This window comes from Rhinoraja longicauda, unplaced genomic scaffold (assembly GCF_053455715.1).
Source record: "Rhinoraja longicauda isolate Sanriku21f unplaced genomic scaffold, sRhiLon1.1 Scf000181, whole genome shotgun sequence".
NCBI lineage: Eukaryota > Metazoa > Chordata > Chondrichthyes > Rajiformes > Arhynchobatidae > Rhinoraja > Rhinoraja longicauda.
Window position 1 is genome coordinate 156,558 of NW_027601399.1, and position 18,283 is coordinate 174,840.

At 48.8% G+C, this 18,283-nt stretch overlaps 1 protein-coding gene across 1 annotated transcript; it reads right to left on the reverse strand.

The window, feature by feature from the left end:
* Positions 1–11,235: 11,235 nt before the first annotated feature.
* Positions 11,236–13,392, reverse strand: LOC144590424 (putative G-protein coupled receptor 139). The gene is made up of 2 exons (XM_078395040.1): positions 13,363–13,392; positions 11,236–12,171 (listed from the first exon to the last, which is right to left on the reverse strand). Exons 1-2 carry the CDS (start codon positions 13,390–13,392, stop codon positions 11,236–11,238), a joined length of 966 nt encoding a protein of 321 aa, XP_078251166.1.
* Positions 13,393–18,283: the final 4,891 nt, after the last annotated feature.

Sequence of the window (18,283 nt, forward strand, 5' to 3'; positions counted from 1 at the left end):
AAATTTTTGCAAAGTAATTAAAAAGAAATAACTGATATCATATTTACAAATGTATTCAGACCCTTTACTCAGTACTTTGTTGAGGCATCTTTGGCAGTGATTACAGCCTCAAGTCTTCTTGGGTATGACGCTACAAGCTTGGCACACCTGTATTTGGGTAATTTCTCCCATTCTTCTCTCAAGCTCTGTCAGGTTGGATGGGGAGTGTCGATGCACAGCTATTTTCAGGTCCCTCCAGAGATGTCCGGGTTCAAGTCCGGGTTCTGGCTGGGCCACTCAAGGACATTCACAGACTTGTCATGAAGCCACTCCTGCGTTGTCTTGGCTGTGTGCTTGGGGTCATTGTCCTGTTGGAAGGTGAACCTCCTCCCCAGTCTGAGGTCCAGAACGCTCTGGAGCAGGTTTTCATCAAGGATCTCTCTTTACTTTGCTCTGTTCATTTTTCCCTTGATCCTGACTAGTGTCCCAGTTCCTGCCGCTGAAAAACATCCCCACAACATGATGCTGCCACCACCATGCCTCACCGTAGGTATGGTATTCGCCAGGTGATGAGCAGTGCCTGGCTTCCCCCAAACGTGACGTTTGGCATTCAGGCCAAAGAGTTCAATCTTGGTTTCATCAGACAAGAGAATCTTATCTCTCATGGTCAGAGAGTCCTTTAGGTGCCTTTTGGCAAACTCCAAGCAGGCCATCATGTGCCTTTTACTGAGGAATGGCTTCCGTCTGGCCACTCTACCATAAAGGCCTGACTGGTGGAGTGCTGCAGGAAAGTTGGCCTTCTGGAAGGTTCTCCCATCTTCACAGAGGAACTTTGGAGCTCTGTCAGAGTGATCATCGGGTTCTTGGTCACCTCCCTGACCAAGGCCCTTCTCCCCTGATTGCTCAGTTTGGCCGAGTGGCCCGCTCTATGAAGAGTCCTGGTGGTTCCAAAGTTTTTTCCATTTAAGAATGATGGAGGCCACTGTGCTCTTCAGGACCTGCAATGCTGCAGAAAGTGTTTTATACCCTTCCCCAGATCTGTGTCTCGACACAATCCTGTCTTGGAGGTCTACGGACAATTCCTTCGTCTTCGTGTCTTGGTTTTTGCTGTGACATGCACTGTCAACTGTGGGACCTTATATAGACAGATGTGTACCTTTCCAAATCATGTACAATCAATTTAATTTACCACTGGTGGACTTCAATCAAGATGTAGAAACATCTCAAGGATAATCAATGGAAACAAAATGAACCTCAACTCAATTTTGAGCGTCATAGCAAAGGTTTGAATACTTATGTAAATATGATATTTCAGCTATTTCTTTTAAATTACTTCGCTTCTTCATTCTGGGGTATTGCGTGTAGATTGACGATTTTAAAAAAAAGAATTTAATCCATTTTAAAATAAGGCTGTAATGTAACAAAATGTGGAAAAGCTGAAGGGGTCTGAATACTTTCTGAATGCACTGTAGGTCTTAGGGCTGATGGAATCAAGGGATATGGGGAGAAAGCCAGAACAGGGTACTGATTCTGGATGATCAGCCATGATCATATTGAATGGCGGTACTGGCTCGAAGGGCCGAATGGCCTACTCCTGCACCTATTTTCTGTGTTTCTACTTCAAAGAGTTTGTGGCCAGGGTGAGAGTGGGTCAGTCCCTTGTTCTGCCTGTTCTTGTCATATGAGGAAAGACTGGGGTTTAGAAGGATGAGAGGGGATCTTAAAGAGACGTATAAGATTATAAAAGGACTGAACAAGCTAGATGCAGGAAAATTTTCCCAATGTTGGGGGAGTCCAGAACCAGGGGACACAGTCTAAGAATAAAGGAGAGGCCATTTAAAACTGAGGTGAGAAGACACTTTTTCACCCAGAGTTGTGAATTTGTGGGATTCTCTGCCACAGAAGGCAGTGGAGGGCAATTCACTGGATGAATTTAAAAGAGAGTTAGATAGAGCTCTGGGCGCTAGTGGTATCAAGGGATATGGGGAGAAGGCTGATTGTGGATGATCAGCCATGATCACAGTGAATGGCGGTGCTAGTTCGAAGGGCCAAATGGCCTCCTGCACCTATTTTCTGTGTTTCTATAACTCTTGTCTGCGTTTGTTTGCAGACGGCACGGTGGTGGTGGTGGTGAACAAGGCCAACGTGTTGCAGGCCATCTACTACCAGGACGGCCGCATGAAGCAGACCTTCGAGAGGTTCCCCGAGGTGCTGCTGGTGGGCGCCACCTACAGCTGGGCGGGCCTGTGGCTGCCCACCTACCTGCTGCTGGCCATCGACGGCAACGGGGAGAGCGAGCTGGCGTGCCTGTGGTTCCTGCAGAGCGAGGAGCGCGAGACCGTCCGGCAGCTTCTGCGCATCTTCAGGCAGAAGAACCCGGCGGCGGAGGGAACGCGGGCGGTGGTGGTCGGCGGCAAGGCATGCGACGGGGAGCTGGTGACCGACGTGCTGCCCCACTGCAAGCTGCTGGCCTGCCTCGCCCACACCCTGAGCGTCTTCCAGGACCACGTGACCGCCGAGAAGCTGCACGTGACCGCCGGGCAACAGTAAGCACTGGCACCGCCATTCCCTCGTGGGGCCGGAGTGGAGCGGGTGGGTGGGGGGCCCCAAATATTCCTCCTCCTGTCAGATTGTGTTGGTTTGGTAAAGTTGTGACTCTCATCCCTCTGCACAATCCAGTCGACCCATGTCCCATCTCCTCCACTCTGCCCTCTCTCTCTTTTTTCTTTCCTTCTATCTTACCCACTCCTTCCCTTCTTTCTTTCTCCCCCTCCTTCCTCCATCTCCCTCTTCTCCTCCGCCCCTTCTCTCCTTCTCCTCCGCCCCTGCTCTCCTTTCCCCTACTCCTGTTTCTTCCTCCTCCTCACCCACTCCACCCCTCCTTCACCCACTCCTCCCCTCCTTCACCCACTCCTCCCCTCCTTCACCCACTCCTCCCCTCCTTCACCCACTCCTCTCCTCCTTCACCCTTCCTCTCCTCCTTCCCCGTCCTCCCCTCTTCCTCCTACTCTCCTCCTCCCGCCTCCTCTCCTTCCCTCTACTCTCCTCCTTTCCCCTCTCCTCCACCATCGGGCAACAATAAGCTCTGGCATCGTGATTCCATCCTGGGACCGGAGTGGGAGGGGGAGGTTGGGTTATCCCAAATATTCCTCCTCCTGTCACGGCGTGGGTCAGATAAGGGTGCGACTCATTCCTCAACATGGTCTGCACAATCCAGTCTACCCCTGCCCCACTCTCCCTCCTCCTTTCCACCCTCCTCTCTCCCTTTGCCTGTTCCTTCCCCTTTTGCCCCCTCCTCTCCCCTTTCTGTAGATGGGGCATCTGGTCAGCATTAGATGGGGCATCTTGGTCAGCATTAGATGGGGCATCTTGGTCAGCATTAGATGGGGCATCTTGGTCAGCATTAGATGGGGCATCTTGGTCAGCATTAGATGGGGCATGTTGGTCAGCAAGGACGAGTTGGGCCGAGTGGCCTATTTCCGTGCTGTTTGACTCCACTGTTCAGTAGTCATTGAGGAGGTCACTTTATTTTTCGTAGGGAAAGAAACGGTGGAGTTTTTCTTGTAGCCGTTGGGGACTGTTGAGGTGAGAGTTTGGTTTAGTTTTGGAAATACAGATTGGAAACGGGCCCTTTGCCCCACTGAGTCCACACCGACCATTAATCACCCGTTCACACCAAAGATACTAGAGGAACAAGATAGACCACTCGGCCTTAAAAATCGTAGAAGGTCATGGCACCATTTTAGTGGGAAGAAAATTGCAGAAACGTTTAAAAAGAAAAAATAACAAAAATCTATGAATTGATAGATGAGATATTTTCTGCATTTTAATGGTATAATCACACATACTGTTCCCCCAAAACACTGATTACACTGCGAGAGGCAGAACGAACGGCGGGTTTTGCTTACTAAAATGGCGGACGTCCCGCTCCTTTGCACACTACACTTCAGTATAGGCGATTTCAATGGAGTGGTCCATCTTGTTCCTCTAGTATCTTTGGTTCACACTAGTTCTGGGCGACACACGGGACAATTTACAGAGGCCAATTAACGTACAAACCTGCACGTCTTTGGAACTTGGGAGGAAACCGGAGGAAACCCACTTGGTCACAGGGAGAACGTGCAAACTCCACACAGACAATGCCTGTAGACAGGATGGATCCTGGGACTGGCATTATAAGGCAGCAACTCCACCGCTACGCCACCGTGCTGCACCGGGAGGTTCCTCACCTTGTCTCCTCTTCCCTTTCTTCCCGACAGGAGCCAGCTGCTGCAGATCCTGCACAGTATGTGTTACGCCACGTCGACTGAGGACTACGACCTGCTGTACCGCCAGCTGCTGGACTCCAACGCGGAGAGCGCCGTCGACTACTTCCACAAGACGTGGCACGGGTCCCGCCGCCAGTGGGTGGAGGGCTTCAAGCACGAGAACGAGAGCTACCTCACCAGCACCCTCCAGCGGGTGCAGGTGATGAGCCAGAGGTTGGCGGCCGCGGTCGAGGACTTCTCCAACGTGACCTCCTTCACCCGGGACCTCCTGAAGGCCGTGGACACGGTGCGGGCCGAGTGCGACCAGCGGGTGTTGCAGAGTGAGCCCCCCGCAGGGCCAGAGGACAACTCCGCGGAGTCTTCCTACCGGGCGCTGCTCACCGACTTCGCCTTCCGCCGGGTGCGGACGGAGCTGCAGGAAGCGGAGTCGGTCTCCTTTCTCAGCGTGGAGGCCGAGAGGGCCTGGCCCGTGTGCCGGCGCCGGGCCCTGGTGACGGACCAGGCCAGCTGCCAGTGTGCCTTCCGCACCTCCATGAGGCTCCCCTGCCGGCACGTCCTGGCTCTCCGGCGGCTGCTGGGCTCCGACCTCTTTGAGCCCTCGCTCTGCGCCGCTCGCTGGACGCAGGAACACTTCCTCGGCGGTCAGCTCCCGCCCGCGTCGCCGAGGGAGCGGGCCAAGGTGCAGCAGGAGCGATACCGCCAGGCCCTCAAGGTAGCTCGCAAACTCTCCTCCCTCGCCGCCCGGTGTCCGGCCGAAGACTTTGGCAGGTGCCTGGCGGTCATGACGGCCGTCACCGACATCTGGGCCAGAGGTGGCCGGGTGCAAGTCACCGAAACCAATGGTTTGTAGCGACGCAGTCTCAGAGAGAGTGAAGCAACGACACACAAAACATGGAGCAGCACAGCACAAGGACAGGCCCTTCAGCACACAATGAACATGATGACAAGACCATCGCTTATCTACCTGCATATCATCCATATCTCCCCATTCCTTGCATATCCATGTGCCTATCTACTGCCTCGTAAACTCCATTATCACATCTACCTCTACCGCCACATATGGTTCATAAGATCATAAGTGACAGGAGTAGGATTAGGCAATTTGTCCCATCAAGTCTACTCTGCCATTCAATCATGGCTGATTCATCTCTCCCTCACCCCATTCTCCTGCCTTCTCCCCATAACAGAGAAACAGAAAATTAGTGCAAGAGCAGACCATTCGGCCCTTCGAGCCAGCACCGCCATTCAATGTGATCATGGTTGATCATCCACAATCTCCCCCGTTCCTGCCTTCTCCCCATATCCCTTGATTCCACTAGCCCGAAGAGCCCTATCTGACTCTCTTTTGAATGCATCCAGTGAATCGGCCTCTACTGCCTTCTGAGGCAGAGAATTCCACAAACTCACAACTCTGGGTGAAAAAGTTTTTCCTCATCTCAGTTCTAAATGGCCTAGCTCTCATTCTAAAATTGTGGCCCCTGTTTCTGGACTCCCCCAACATCGGGAGCATCTAGCTTGTCCAATGTCTTAATAATCTTATATGTTTCTATAAGATCCGCTCTGATCCTTTTAAATTTCAGTGAATACAAGCCCATTCGTTCCACTCTTGCATCATATGACAGTCCCGCCATCCTGGGAATTAACCTCATGAACCTATGCTGCTCTCCCTCAATAGCAAGAATGTCGTTCCTCAAATTAGGAGACCAAAACTGCACACAATATCCAGCTATGGCCTCACCAGGGCCCTGTACAATTGCAGAAGGACCCCTTTGCTCCTCTACTCAAATTCTCTCGTCATGAAGACCAACATGTCATTAGCTTTCTTCACTGCCTGCTGTACCTGCATGCTTACTTTCAGTGACTGATGTACAAGGACTCCTACAGCTTCCCCTTTTCTTAATCTGGTACCATTCAAATTATAATCTGCCTTGTTCTTGCCACCAAAGTGGATAACCTCACATTTATCCACATTATACTGCATCTGCCATACATTGCTCACTCACCCAACCTACCCAAGTTACCCTGCATCCTCATAGCCTCTTCACAGTTCACTCTGCCACCCAGCTTTGTATCATCTGTAAATTTGCTTATGTTACTTTTAATTCCTTCATCTAAATCATTAATATATATTGTAAATAGCTGCAGTCATAGGACCAAGCCTTGCGGCACCCCACTAGTCGCTGCCTGCCATTCTGAAAAGGACCCATTAATTCCTACCGTTTGTTTCCCATCTACCAACCAATTTTCAATCCATGTCAATATCCTACCCCCAATACCATGTGCTCTAATTTTGCCCACTAATCTCCTGTGTGGGACCTTATCAAAGACTTTCTGAAAGTCCAGATATACTACATTCACTGGCTCTCCTTTATCCATTTTACTTGTTACATCCTCAAAAAATCCCAGAAGATTAGTCAAACTAGATTTCCCCTTCATAAATCCATGCTGACTTGGACCGATCCTGTTACTGCTCCACAAATTCACCATTATTACATCTTTAGTAATTGACTCCAGCAACTTCCCCACCACCGATGTCAGGCTAACTGGTCTATAATTCCCTGTTTTCTCTCTCTCTCCTTTATTAAACAGTGGGATAACATTTGCTACCTTCCAATCCACAGGAACTGATCCAGAATCAAGAGAACATTGTAAAATGATCACCAATGCGTCCACGATTTCTAGAGCCACCTCCTTGACTACCCTGGGATGCAGACCAGGCCCTGGGGATTTATCAGCCTTCAGTCCCATCAGTCTTCCCAACACGATTCCTGACTGATGTGAATTTCCTTCAGTTCCTCCATCACTCTAGATCCTCTGTACCCTAGTATTTCTGGGAGATTATTTGTGTCTTTCTTAGCGAATAAAGAACCAAAGTGCCTTTTTAACTCATCTGTCATTTTCTTATTCCCCATAATAAATTCACCTGTTTCTGTCTTCAAGGAACCCACATTTGTCTTCACTAATCTTTTCCTCCTCACATACCTAAATAAGCTTTTACTATCCTCTTTTATATTCTTGGCTAGTTTCGTACCATCTTTTCTCCCAGTGTTGGCTTTTTAGTTACCTTCTGTTGTTCTTTAAATTTTACCCAATCCTCTGGCTTCCCGCTCATCTTTGCTATGTTAAGTCTTCTCTCTCATTTTTATACTTTCCTTGACTTCCCTTGTCAGACCCGGTTGCCTCTTATTCCCCTTAGAATCTTTCTTCCTCTTTGGAATGAACTGATCCTGCATCTTCTGGATTATTCCCAGAAATTCCTGCCATTGCCGTTCCACCGTCATCCCTGCTCAGGACCCTCTCCAGTCAACTTTGGCCAGCTCCTCCCTCATGCCTCCAGAGTCCCATTTGTTCAACTGCAATACTGACACTTCCGATTTTACCTTCTCTCTCTCAAATAGCAGATTAAAACGTATATTATGGTCACTACCTCCTACTGGTTCCTTATGAAATCCGGTACATTACACAACACTAAATCCAGAATTGCCTTCTCCCTGGTGGGCTCCAGTTCAAGCTGCTCTAAGAATCCACCTCGGAGGCACACTACAAACTCCCTTTCTTAGGGTCCAGTACCAACCTGACTTTCGCAGTCTACCTGCATATTGAAATCTCCCATAACCTCTGACACCCGCACTAATCAAGAATCTATCTATCTCTGCCTTAAATATATTCACTGCTTTGCCTCCACAGCCTTCTGTGGCCAAGAATTCCACAGATTCACCACCCTTGCATAGTCCCAGCACTCAGCACCATCCGTGTAAAGTGACAACGAGAAAAACAACTTGCCTCGCACATCTCCTTGAAACTTTGCACCTCTCACCATTTTATCTATCAGAAGATTACCTTTCCACTGATAGACAGGCCCTCTGATATTTATTGACCAAAGATAGACACAAAATGCTGGAGTAACTCAGTGGGACTTACCGAGCCCTCTATCATGATTTATTACTGAATGTTCTCTCAAATATTGTTTTACCGTTTTGCACCATGTGTACTCTGGACACATTACTGTGTGCGTCCCCCAATAATTTATTACTGTCTGTTTCCCTCTCGGCTGTGCCCCCTCCAACATCACTCACTAGTTGTGTTCCTTTGTTTTCAGTGACTGGTGCAACAGAGCAAGAATCGTCGTCTCCAGCCACCGAGGCAAGTTGAAGATGTGCGTAAGAACTGATTTCAGATCTGACTGACCGACAGACAGTGAGAGCCGCTTACAGTCACAGTGATTCACCGCGATCCCAGGAATCAGGATCTGAAGTTGCTTTCTCTTCATATCCCCGTGTGTGTTACGCTTGTGTGGCTGAGTGTGTGTGTGTGTGTGTGCACAGATGCACCCAATGAACACTGCCATATATCGATCACCATTGATAGTGAACTGCCAGTCCTGTGTGTGTTACATGTGTGTGTGTACGGATGCATCCAACATACGTGTGTGACTGCGTGTGTGCCCATGTGTATATATAGTCAGCCCTGCGTGCATTTTCCATGTGCGTGTACATGTATGTGCGTGTGTGTGTATGTTACGTGTGTATACAGATGTATCCAATGAACGCTGCCATACACCGATCACCTTTGATAGTGAACTGTCGGTCGGCCCTGTGTGCGTTATGCATTTGTGTGTACATGTATGCACGTGTGTGAGTGAACGTGTGTGCGCGTGCAGATGTGTGTGTATGTGCACGTGTGTGTGTCGGCCCTGTGTGTATGTATAGATGCATCCAAAGAAGACTGACATACACCGAACTGTCGGTCGGCCTCTGATTGAGCTTTGAAGCTGAATTAGTTTGTGGACCGTCGCGTTCAATGAATTTCAACATTTTTTTCCTGGAAGTGATTTTAATGGTTTTCTTCAACGGAACCTGGGTCGGGTTCTGACATTACGTGGGATCATGACATCCATTCAGTAGGAATTTTAAGCATCAAACAATATGTGGTATACTTGTGCATTTTAAAAGCAAAAGTTGACTTGACTTGCAAAAGCCCGTTTCAGTTTAATTTATTGTCACGTATACACCATATCGAGGTACAGGGAAAAGCTCTTTGTTGCATGCTAACCCTTCAGCAAAAAGGCAATACAAGATTGCAATCAATTCATCTACTGTGTGTACAGATTTAACAGTGTGGAGCGATTGCAATGTGAGTTTGTAGATCTGCTTCTGTGGCTGGCACGCAAATAGTAGCCTGTGTTGGGCGCAATCTTGGAAGCATTCCCAACCGCACCAACCTGACCCAAAGTAACTAACAGTACCATGGATATGGTTCTCCTTCCCTCTACACGCTCCTCAATCACTTTGGTACAGAGTTATAAAGCACTTGGGCCCAATTCGTCCATGCCGACCAAGATACTTCATCTATGCTCATCCCATTTCCCGTGTTTGCCCCATATCTTTTTAAACCCTTCCTGTCCGTGTATATGTTCTTCCCTCTATGTCTCACTCTCTGGCACTATCCCTATTATAGATGCCGCTGTTATATGCCCATCATAAGATCCAACGTGATAGGAGCAGAATCAGGCCATTTGGCCCATCAAGTCTACTCTCCCATTCAATCATGGCTGATCTCTTACTCCTAACCCCATTCTCCTGCCTTCTCCCTTTAACTTCTGACACCCAAACTAATCAAGAACCTATCTAACTCTGCCTTAAATATATCCACAGACGTGGCCTCCACAGACTTCTGTGGCAAAGAAGCCCCCAGATTCACCACCCTATGACTAAAGAAATTCCTCCTCATCTTCCTAAAAGAATGTCCTTTAATTCTGAGCCTATGACCTCTAGTCCTAATCTCACCCACGAGCGGATACATCCTCTCCACACCAACTCTATCCAAGCCTTTCATTATTCTGTACGTTTCAATGAGGTCCCCCCTCATCCTAAACTCCAGCGAGTACAGGCCCAGTGCCGTCAAACGCTCATCATATGTTAACGCCCATCACCAACCCCTCGCTCCAGAGGTTAAATAACATTAACCCCTTTCCCCATCCACATCTCCACAGTAACTGAATCTCAGTAGCTGATTCCTGCTGATCATTGCACGAGTTAATGATCACAAATGGAAAATAAAAACATTGTTAATTATTTTCATGAACATGCGTATTAATTTTTGATGTTGTTTAAACAATCTCCTCCTACCCCCATTGATTGATTTTGAAACGCCCGATGTGATTGTGAGTGTTCGCATTTTTAGATTTGAAAAAGTGAAATAATGAATACCAGACATAATCCTTTACAATAAAGACTTTTTTCGTCAAGTAAAACCTGGAAATGTTTTGTTTGTAGAACCCGATCTTTGTTGCCTCTGGTCACGAGGAAGTTAATTGTGGACACTGAAGGGGAGTCCAGGGCGCTGGATCGTTCCCAGCAGTTCCCAGGGCGGCACGGTGGCGCGGCGGTGGAGTTGCCGCCTGACAGCGCCTGAGACCCGGGTTCCATCCTGACTGCGGATACTGTCTGTTCGGAGTTTGTCCGTTCCCCCCCGTGACCTGCGTGTGTTCCCTCCGAGATCTTCGGTTTCCTCCCACATTCCAGTGACTTACAGCTTTGCAGGTTAATTGGGTTGGTATAAAATGTAAAATTGTCCCCAGTGTGTCTCGAATAGTGTTAATGTGCGGGGATCGCTGGTCGGTGCGAACTCGATGGGCCGAAGTGGCTGTTTCCGTGCTGTATCTCTAAACTATCTGAATGGACGGATGGAGGTCTGCAGTACTGTTTTGATGAACGGTCAGTGGCCTAAAGGATTAGGTCTGTATCTCTCCCACTCTCAGCAGATGCTGTCTGATCAGTTGAGCATTTATTGCACTTTCTGGTTTTACATCAGATTTCTGACATCCGCATGTTTTGTGGTTTGCTTTTCATGCATGGTGGGCATAGGTCATGAGGTCATAAGTGATAGAAGCCGAATTAAAGATACACTAAACTAGTGCTTGGCCTGTTTCCACATTGTACCTAAACTAACAACAGAGGTGTCACAATCAAATTACAACGCTTGCTGACTACCTCGCCAGTTTCACGGGTTTTCTAAGACAACGAGTTAGAAACTTGAAGCCGCTCTTCACCTCCTGTCTGAACTTGCTTTGGGTCATTGCGTAGATACAGGTGTTGGCACAACAGCTGACCCGAATGAGTAAGATTCCGACCTCATTGGCGACGTTCCAGGGGTTTGTGAAATCCGAGGACGCGAAATTGATGGTGGCTCGTGTGGAGATCCAACTCACCGTTGGCGTGGTCCAGAGTAATATGGAGGTGCCGGACACGGTGAAGAGCAACACGATGGACTTGCGCCGATTCTCCGTTTCAGTGTCCTTACATTCCTGCGACTTCAGGCGCCGGCGGACCCTGCTGGCCGCTACGATGTTCTTGATGGTCAGCCCGTTCAGGAGCACGATGAGGCCGAAGGGGAGTAAGGAGACGGAGATGCTGCACATCCAGGTGAAAGCTACCCACCACATGGAGGTGAAGTAGTCGGGTTTGGGCCGGCACCCCCAGTCGACCTTGCCTATAGTGAAGCGTGGCTCGTACAGGACGTGAAAGGGAACGTACTTTAAACAGCTGAACAGGCCCATGAACACAATGACCGCGGCGGCCGTCCTATCCGTGCAATAGATGAGCCTCAGCCTCGGACAGCAAATGCTGACAAAACGGTCAAAGGTGAAGGACACTGTTAACCAGATGGAGTAGTCCATGCTGGCGACCCGCAAGTGAACATGTGAAGGGCAGATCGTGCTGAGGTCGAGGAAGGAGTTGGGTAAATAGTAAAGGAAGATTTCTCTGAGCAACACGTGAGAGATGACCACCAGCAGGTCGGACATTGCCATCGCTACCATGTAGAGGGTGATTCCTTTGGTGAGACCGCATTTTCCCCGGCACAGGATCACAGACGTCAGCACGTTCGCTGGTGAAGGAACAAAGCACAGCGAAATGATCAATTGCTGAGTGGAAGAGAGGGGGCAGAGATAGCATTACAAGCAACGACATAGAAAATAGGTTCTGGTGTAGGCCATTCGGCCCTTCGAGCCAGCACCGCCATTCAACATGACCATGGCTCGTCATCCAAAATCAGTACCCCGTTCCTGCTTTCTCCCCGTTAGCCCCAAGAGCTAAATCTAACTCTCTCTTGAAAACATCCAGTGAGTTGGCCTCCACTGCCTTCTGTGGCAGAGAATTCCACAGATTCACAACTCTCTGGATGATCCCCCCCCCCTCATCTCAGTCTTAAATGGCCGACCCCTTATTCTTAAACTGTGAATCCTGTTTCTGGACTCCCCCAACACCGGGAATACTTTTCCTGCATTGAGCCTGTCCAATCCCTTAAGAATTTTATAAGTTTCTATAAGATCCCCTCTCATCCTTAAATTTTAATTATAACAAGCCCAGTCGACCCATTCTTTCGTCATATGTCAGTCCCGCCATCTCGGGAATTGACCTGGTGAACCTACGCTGCACTCCCCCAATAGCAAGAATGTCCTTCCTCAACATCATTGAAGAGGAACCATTGCAGATAATAATACAGAACAGTACAGCACAGAAACAGTCACATCGGCTCACAATGTCCGCGCCGAGAATTTTGACATGAGAAACTAATCGCTTCTTTAGACTTGAGACTTTAAAGATACAGCGTGGAAACAGGCGCTTCGGTCCTCCAAGTTCGCGCCGACCAGCGCCCATTCCATACACTAACTCGATCCTGCATACTTGGTACAATTTACAATTTACAGAAGCCAATTAATCAGTCTGAAGAAGGGTCTCGACCCGAAACGTCACCTATTCCTTCTCTTCAGAGATTCTGCCTGCCCTCTGAGTTACTCCAGCATTCTGTGTCTAACCTGCAAGCCTGCATGTCTTTGGAGCGTGGGAGGAAACCGGAGCGCCCGGAGAAAACCCACGTGTTCACAAGGATAACTGGTGCTTTCAGACAGCACCTGTAGTCGGGATCCAACACCGGTCTCCGGTGCTGTAAGGCAGTGACACTATCGCTGCGCCACCGTGCGGCCACTCTTGCCTTCACACGAGCCATTCTCTGCATTTCAACGCGTCTCTCCCATGTCAGCGCGTTCCAGGCACCCAACACTCTCTGTGTGACGGCCTTTACCCCACATCTACTTTAAACATTCCCCTCTTACCTTGAAGCTCTGCCCCCTGGTCATTGGCATTTCCACCCTGGGAAACAAAGGTTCCGACTGTCTACCCTATCATGGTCTCTCATAATTGCAAATAATTCTATCGTCCTCCCTCAATCTCTCGCATTCAGAGAAATGAATCAGAGTTTGATCAAATCTCTCCTTGTAGTTAAGACCCTCTAATCCAGCTGGCATTTTGCTAAACCTCTTCTACGTCTTCTTAAATCTTTCACATCCTCGCTAGAATGCGGGCGACAAACCAAAGTGCGAACTAAGCATTCTCGGTGTAACAATCTCGCTCCTTATATCTTCGCTACTATTCTGTCTTCTATATTTTATATTCTATGTCACTGATCACTTTGACGTTTGCCCTCCGGTTCGCGTAAGCCGACGGGCACGGCGGTGGTTTTAGAGTCGTGACATTGGAGGCTCAGAAGTTGCAACATTGAATAGATCTTTCAGCTCTGGCAGCGCGGCTTCTGCGATTGGCACCACTTGCGTGGAAATTGGCCACGCCGCCTGCGCCTGTTACCAAATACCTCTCTGTATCAGGAGGTACGGGCTTCGCGGTCCTAGCAAGAGATAATGTTGGGCCGGGATAAACCGGATCAAACACCCGCACCAGGAGCCAATCCGTTCCCCGGAGCCGCTGAGAGCGAGGAGTCGGGAGCTTCAACCAACGTTTCTTTCCAGGAGCACGACTAACTCGCGGGGGAGGGACGAGAATATTTTGCTCAGAGAGAGTTCATAAGTTCATAGGTTCTAGGAGCCGAATTTGGCAATTCGGCCCATCAAGTCAACTCCGCCATTCAACCATCTGATCTATCTTTCACTCAACCACATTCTCCTGCCTTGTCCCCCTAACCGCTGACGCCCGCACTGATGCAGAGCGGATTAAGAGGACTCCAATCCTTTACAAGCTGACTCGTAAACGGCGTAGGTTTCTGCAAGGCAGGGAAAGCAAAGACCAAAGGACACATAGAAAAATAGAAAATAGATACATGAGTACGCCATTCGGCTCTTCCAGCCAGCACCGCCATTCAATATGATCATGGCTGATCATCTACAATCAGTACCCCGTTCCTGCATTCTCGCTATATCCCTTGATTCCGTTATCAGCTCTATATCTAACGCTCTCAGTTAGAGAGAGACACAGGTCGAGGGACGCGGCGAGAATGCCAAATTCAAGCGGCAACAGAGAGCGGAAGAACTCAATTAAAACAACAGGAACATACACAACTCGCGGTATCATTAAGCGAAATAAGCAACATTTTGAAGGTCATGACAGGACTCACATGGTATTCCAAGCACCACCAGGATCGGATAGGAGATTTCCTTCATGTACAGAATCGGAGCGCGCCACATTCTGGAAGATGTCGGGAGCTCGCTCGGGTGACACAATGGAGCAAGGAGCGCGGCTCCGGATCCTCATTAATACCCCTCGAAACCCTCCGGTGGGAACGGCCTTTGATGGAGCAATGACGTTAGTGAACAAACATTGTTCTTTCCAAACAAGTGAAGTAACGTCACCAATCTCTCAGTGGAGTAGAATCACTGCAAAATCTATAGGGGGCGGCGGGTTGTTTACCGACCTGTCTCTGGATCCAAAATGCAATGTGAATGGCCTGGTCCTGTCATTCACAGGGTGACGACGTGGTTGGTGTTGGCGGCCCTTAACTCAAGAGATCCGAAATACAACCCCTTCTTCATCATATTTGTAACCACGGAAGAGGGAGTGGAGTATATCACAATGGTTTGCTCAAATCCATTTTCTAATTCTAATGTTCAAAATTGGACCCAGAGAAGCAGAACACGAAGTCCACGTAATGGGTGTGTGGCTCCAAATTTTATATCTCATTTTGGCGTCACCTCACAGTTTCGGTTACGACGTAAACTAAGCCAGGATAGACCCCGAGTCCGTTTCGCCAAGGCAGATGAGAACTCCGGGTGGCTAGCCATCATAGCTCATCTTCCCACTCCCATGCTCATGTTTCAGTCCAGGATTTCATCCATTGTAATAGTCATGCCACACGCAAACTGGAGGAATAGGAACGCATATTCGGTTTGGGTAGCTTACACTCCAACGGCATGGACATTGCATTTTTCAAATGTAAGTAGCTGCAACCCTCCCTCGCCCTCTTTCGCATGCACTCCTCACCCTTCTTTATAAAAACATAGATAATATATGCAGGAGTAGGCCATTCGGCCCTTCCAGCCAGCACCGCCATTCAATTTGATCATGGCAGATCATCCAAAATCAATACTCCGTTCCTGCTTTCTCCCCGTATCCGTTAGCCCAAGAGCTAAATCTAATTATTTCTTGAAAACATCCAGTGAATTGGCCTCCACTGCCTTCTGTGGTAGAGAATTCCACAGATTCACAACTCTCAGAGCGAAAAGGATTTTCCTCATCTCAGTCCTAAATGGCCCACCCCTTATTCTTAAGCTGTAACCCCTGGTTCTGGACTACCCCAACGTCACATTTATATCCACGGAAGAGTGAATGGAGCATGTCAACATGGCACGTTCAAATCAATTATCGAACAATGAATGTTCAATATTAAACCCAGAGAAACAGAACACGATGTCCAATTATGCAGTGCGGCACATAATTTTTAATCACACTAGACAGGCGTGGACCGGTTGGGTCAAAATCTCTCCTGCGAGCCCGGCAACCGTCCGTGCAAACACCCCTCCCCCCACACTCACCCACACAAACACACACACACACACACACACACACATACTCACTTACCCACTCCATCCCCACTCAACCCCCCTCAACCCCCCTTATCCCCACCCCCCTCCCCCCCACTCACCCACTACATCCCCCCTCAACCCACCCTTATCCTCCCCCCCCCCGCCGTTTGGACGGGTTTGCACCACAGCAAAGTCGAAATATCGTAAGTCGACATATTGTAAGTGGAAGCACCGTAAGTCGAGGAGCATCTGTGTTGGATCAACAGGGCCAACTGCGCGGACTTTCTCCCATTGTGCGGTCGAACGCGGCTGATGGCCAGGTGAAATGGAAAAGTGATTTTTCAAACTTTAAAATGTCAATAACATTAAAAATACAACAGCAATTTGAACGAAACTTGCCACTGCACACCCCAGGATAATGGTGAGTAAGGTGGATCTAAAATAATAGCGCTATCGTGTACCATTTTGGATGTATTTCCCGATCAACGGACACAAACAAACGGACAAACTAATAAACATATATACAAACAAACAAGATGAGAGTCTTGGTAATATTTAGATAGATAGATAGATTTTGATGTCGTCTCACAGTTTAAGTTATAACATAGACTAGCCAAGCGTAGACTCGGCGACCGTTTCGCCGAGGCACACTCCAACTCCGGGTACCTCATCTTCCCATTCCCATGTTGATCTTGCAGTCCAGGATCCCATCCATTGTCAGAGACAAGCCACGCGCAAACTGGAGAAATATCAACTCATATACGACTTGGGTAGCGTACAACTCAATGGGATGAACATTGAATTCTTCAGATTTAGGTAGCTACAATCCTCTGACTTTTTCGCTAGCACACACCCCTCCCCCACCCCTCTTTTCCGCCCCCTCCCGTGTGTCGTATCTGGACGCGCACCTGTTTCATGCCCCTCAGGTGCATCCTTCCCCTAACTTCACAATTCGCAACCCATCACATCTCATGCCTTTATAGACAATAGACAATAGATGCAGGAGGAGGCCATTCGGCCCTTCGAGCTAGCACCGCCATTCAATGTGCTCATGGCTGATCATTCTCAATCAGTACCCCGTTCCTGCCTTCTCCCCCATACCCCCTGACTCCGCTATCCTTAAGAGCTCTATCCAGCTCTCTCTTGAATGCATTCAGAGAATTGGCCTCCACTGCCTTCTGAGGCAGAGAATTCCACAGATTCACAACTCTCTGACTGAAAAAGTTTTCCCTCATCTCAGTTCTAAATGGCCTACCCCTTATTCTTAAACTGTGGCCCCTTGTTCTGGACTCCCCCAACACTGGGAACATGTTTCCTGCCTCTAACGTGTCCAACCCCTTAATAATCTTATACGTTTCGATAAGATCTCCTCTCATCATTCTAAATTCCAGTGCATACAAGCTTTTTATCTCTGTGTGATGGTTATGTTGAACCATCTTCCTACCAAACTCTACAGTATCAACCTGTTATCTGCCAGGCTTTGGCTACTCGCGCCTCTCTTCCAGCTTTCTCTACCCTTCTCCCACCTTACAATGTCTGGAGAAGGGCCCGACCTGAAACCACACCCATCCATGTTCTACAGAAATGCCGCCTGGCCCGTTGCGTAATTGAATTTGGTTTTTTTTCTCCAGTTGCAACGAATCCAACCGCCGGTGATTTCATTTTATCTCTATGTCACTTATTTTGCGAGGGGAGAAGAGGGAGTGACCGGAGTGTGACCCGTCCTACATTATGCTGGCGGCCTTGCCGAGGCAGCGAGGTGTAGACGGAATCAATGGAAGGGAGGTTGGTTTGTGTGATGGTTGAATGTCCATCGGCAATCGGCGCCGGCAATGTCTTGCGGTTTTGGATGGAGCTGTGCCAAAAACAGTCTATGGTGCACGCCGATTAAATGCCTTCTCCCGCGAAGCTGTTAACGTTGGTGCGGCTTGTGGGGACGTGCCGAACTTCCTAAGATTTTAACAAAGTAGAGGTATTGATATGGTTTCTTCAATCATACGTTTATTGTCACAGTTCAGTCAAATGCTTTGTTTTGCTTACAACTCCGGTTAATCGTACAGCATACCTCACTGAGGCCCTACACAAGTGTTGCCACGTTTTGGTGCCACAAATTTACAAATGTTCACGGAACAGTCCTATCTACTGCCTCCCCCCGCCCTCCTCCTCCGGCCGCCGCCGGATGGCTCCTTCGTTCTGCGAGGCCCTCGTCCATCTCTCCAACGGC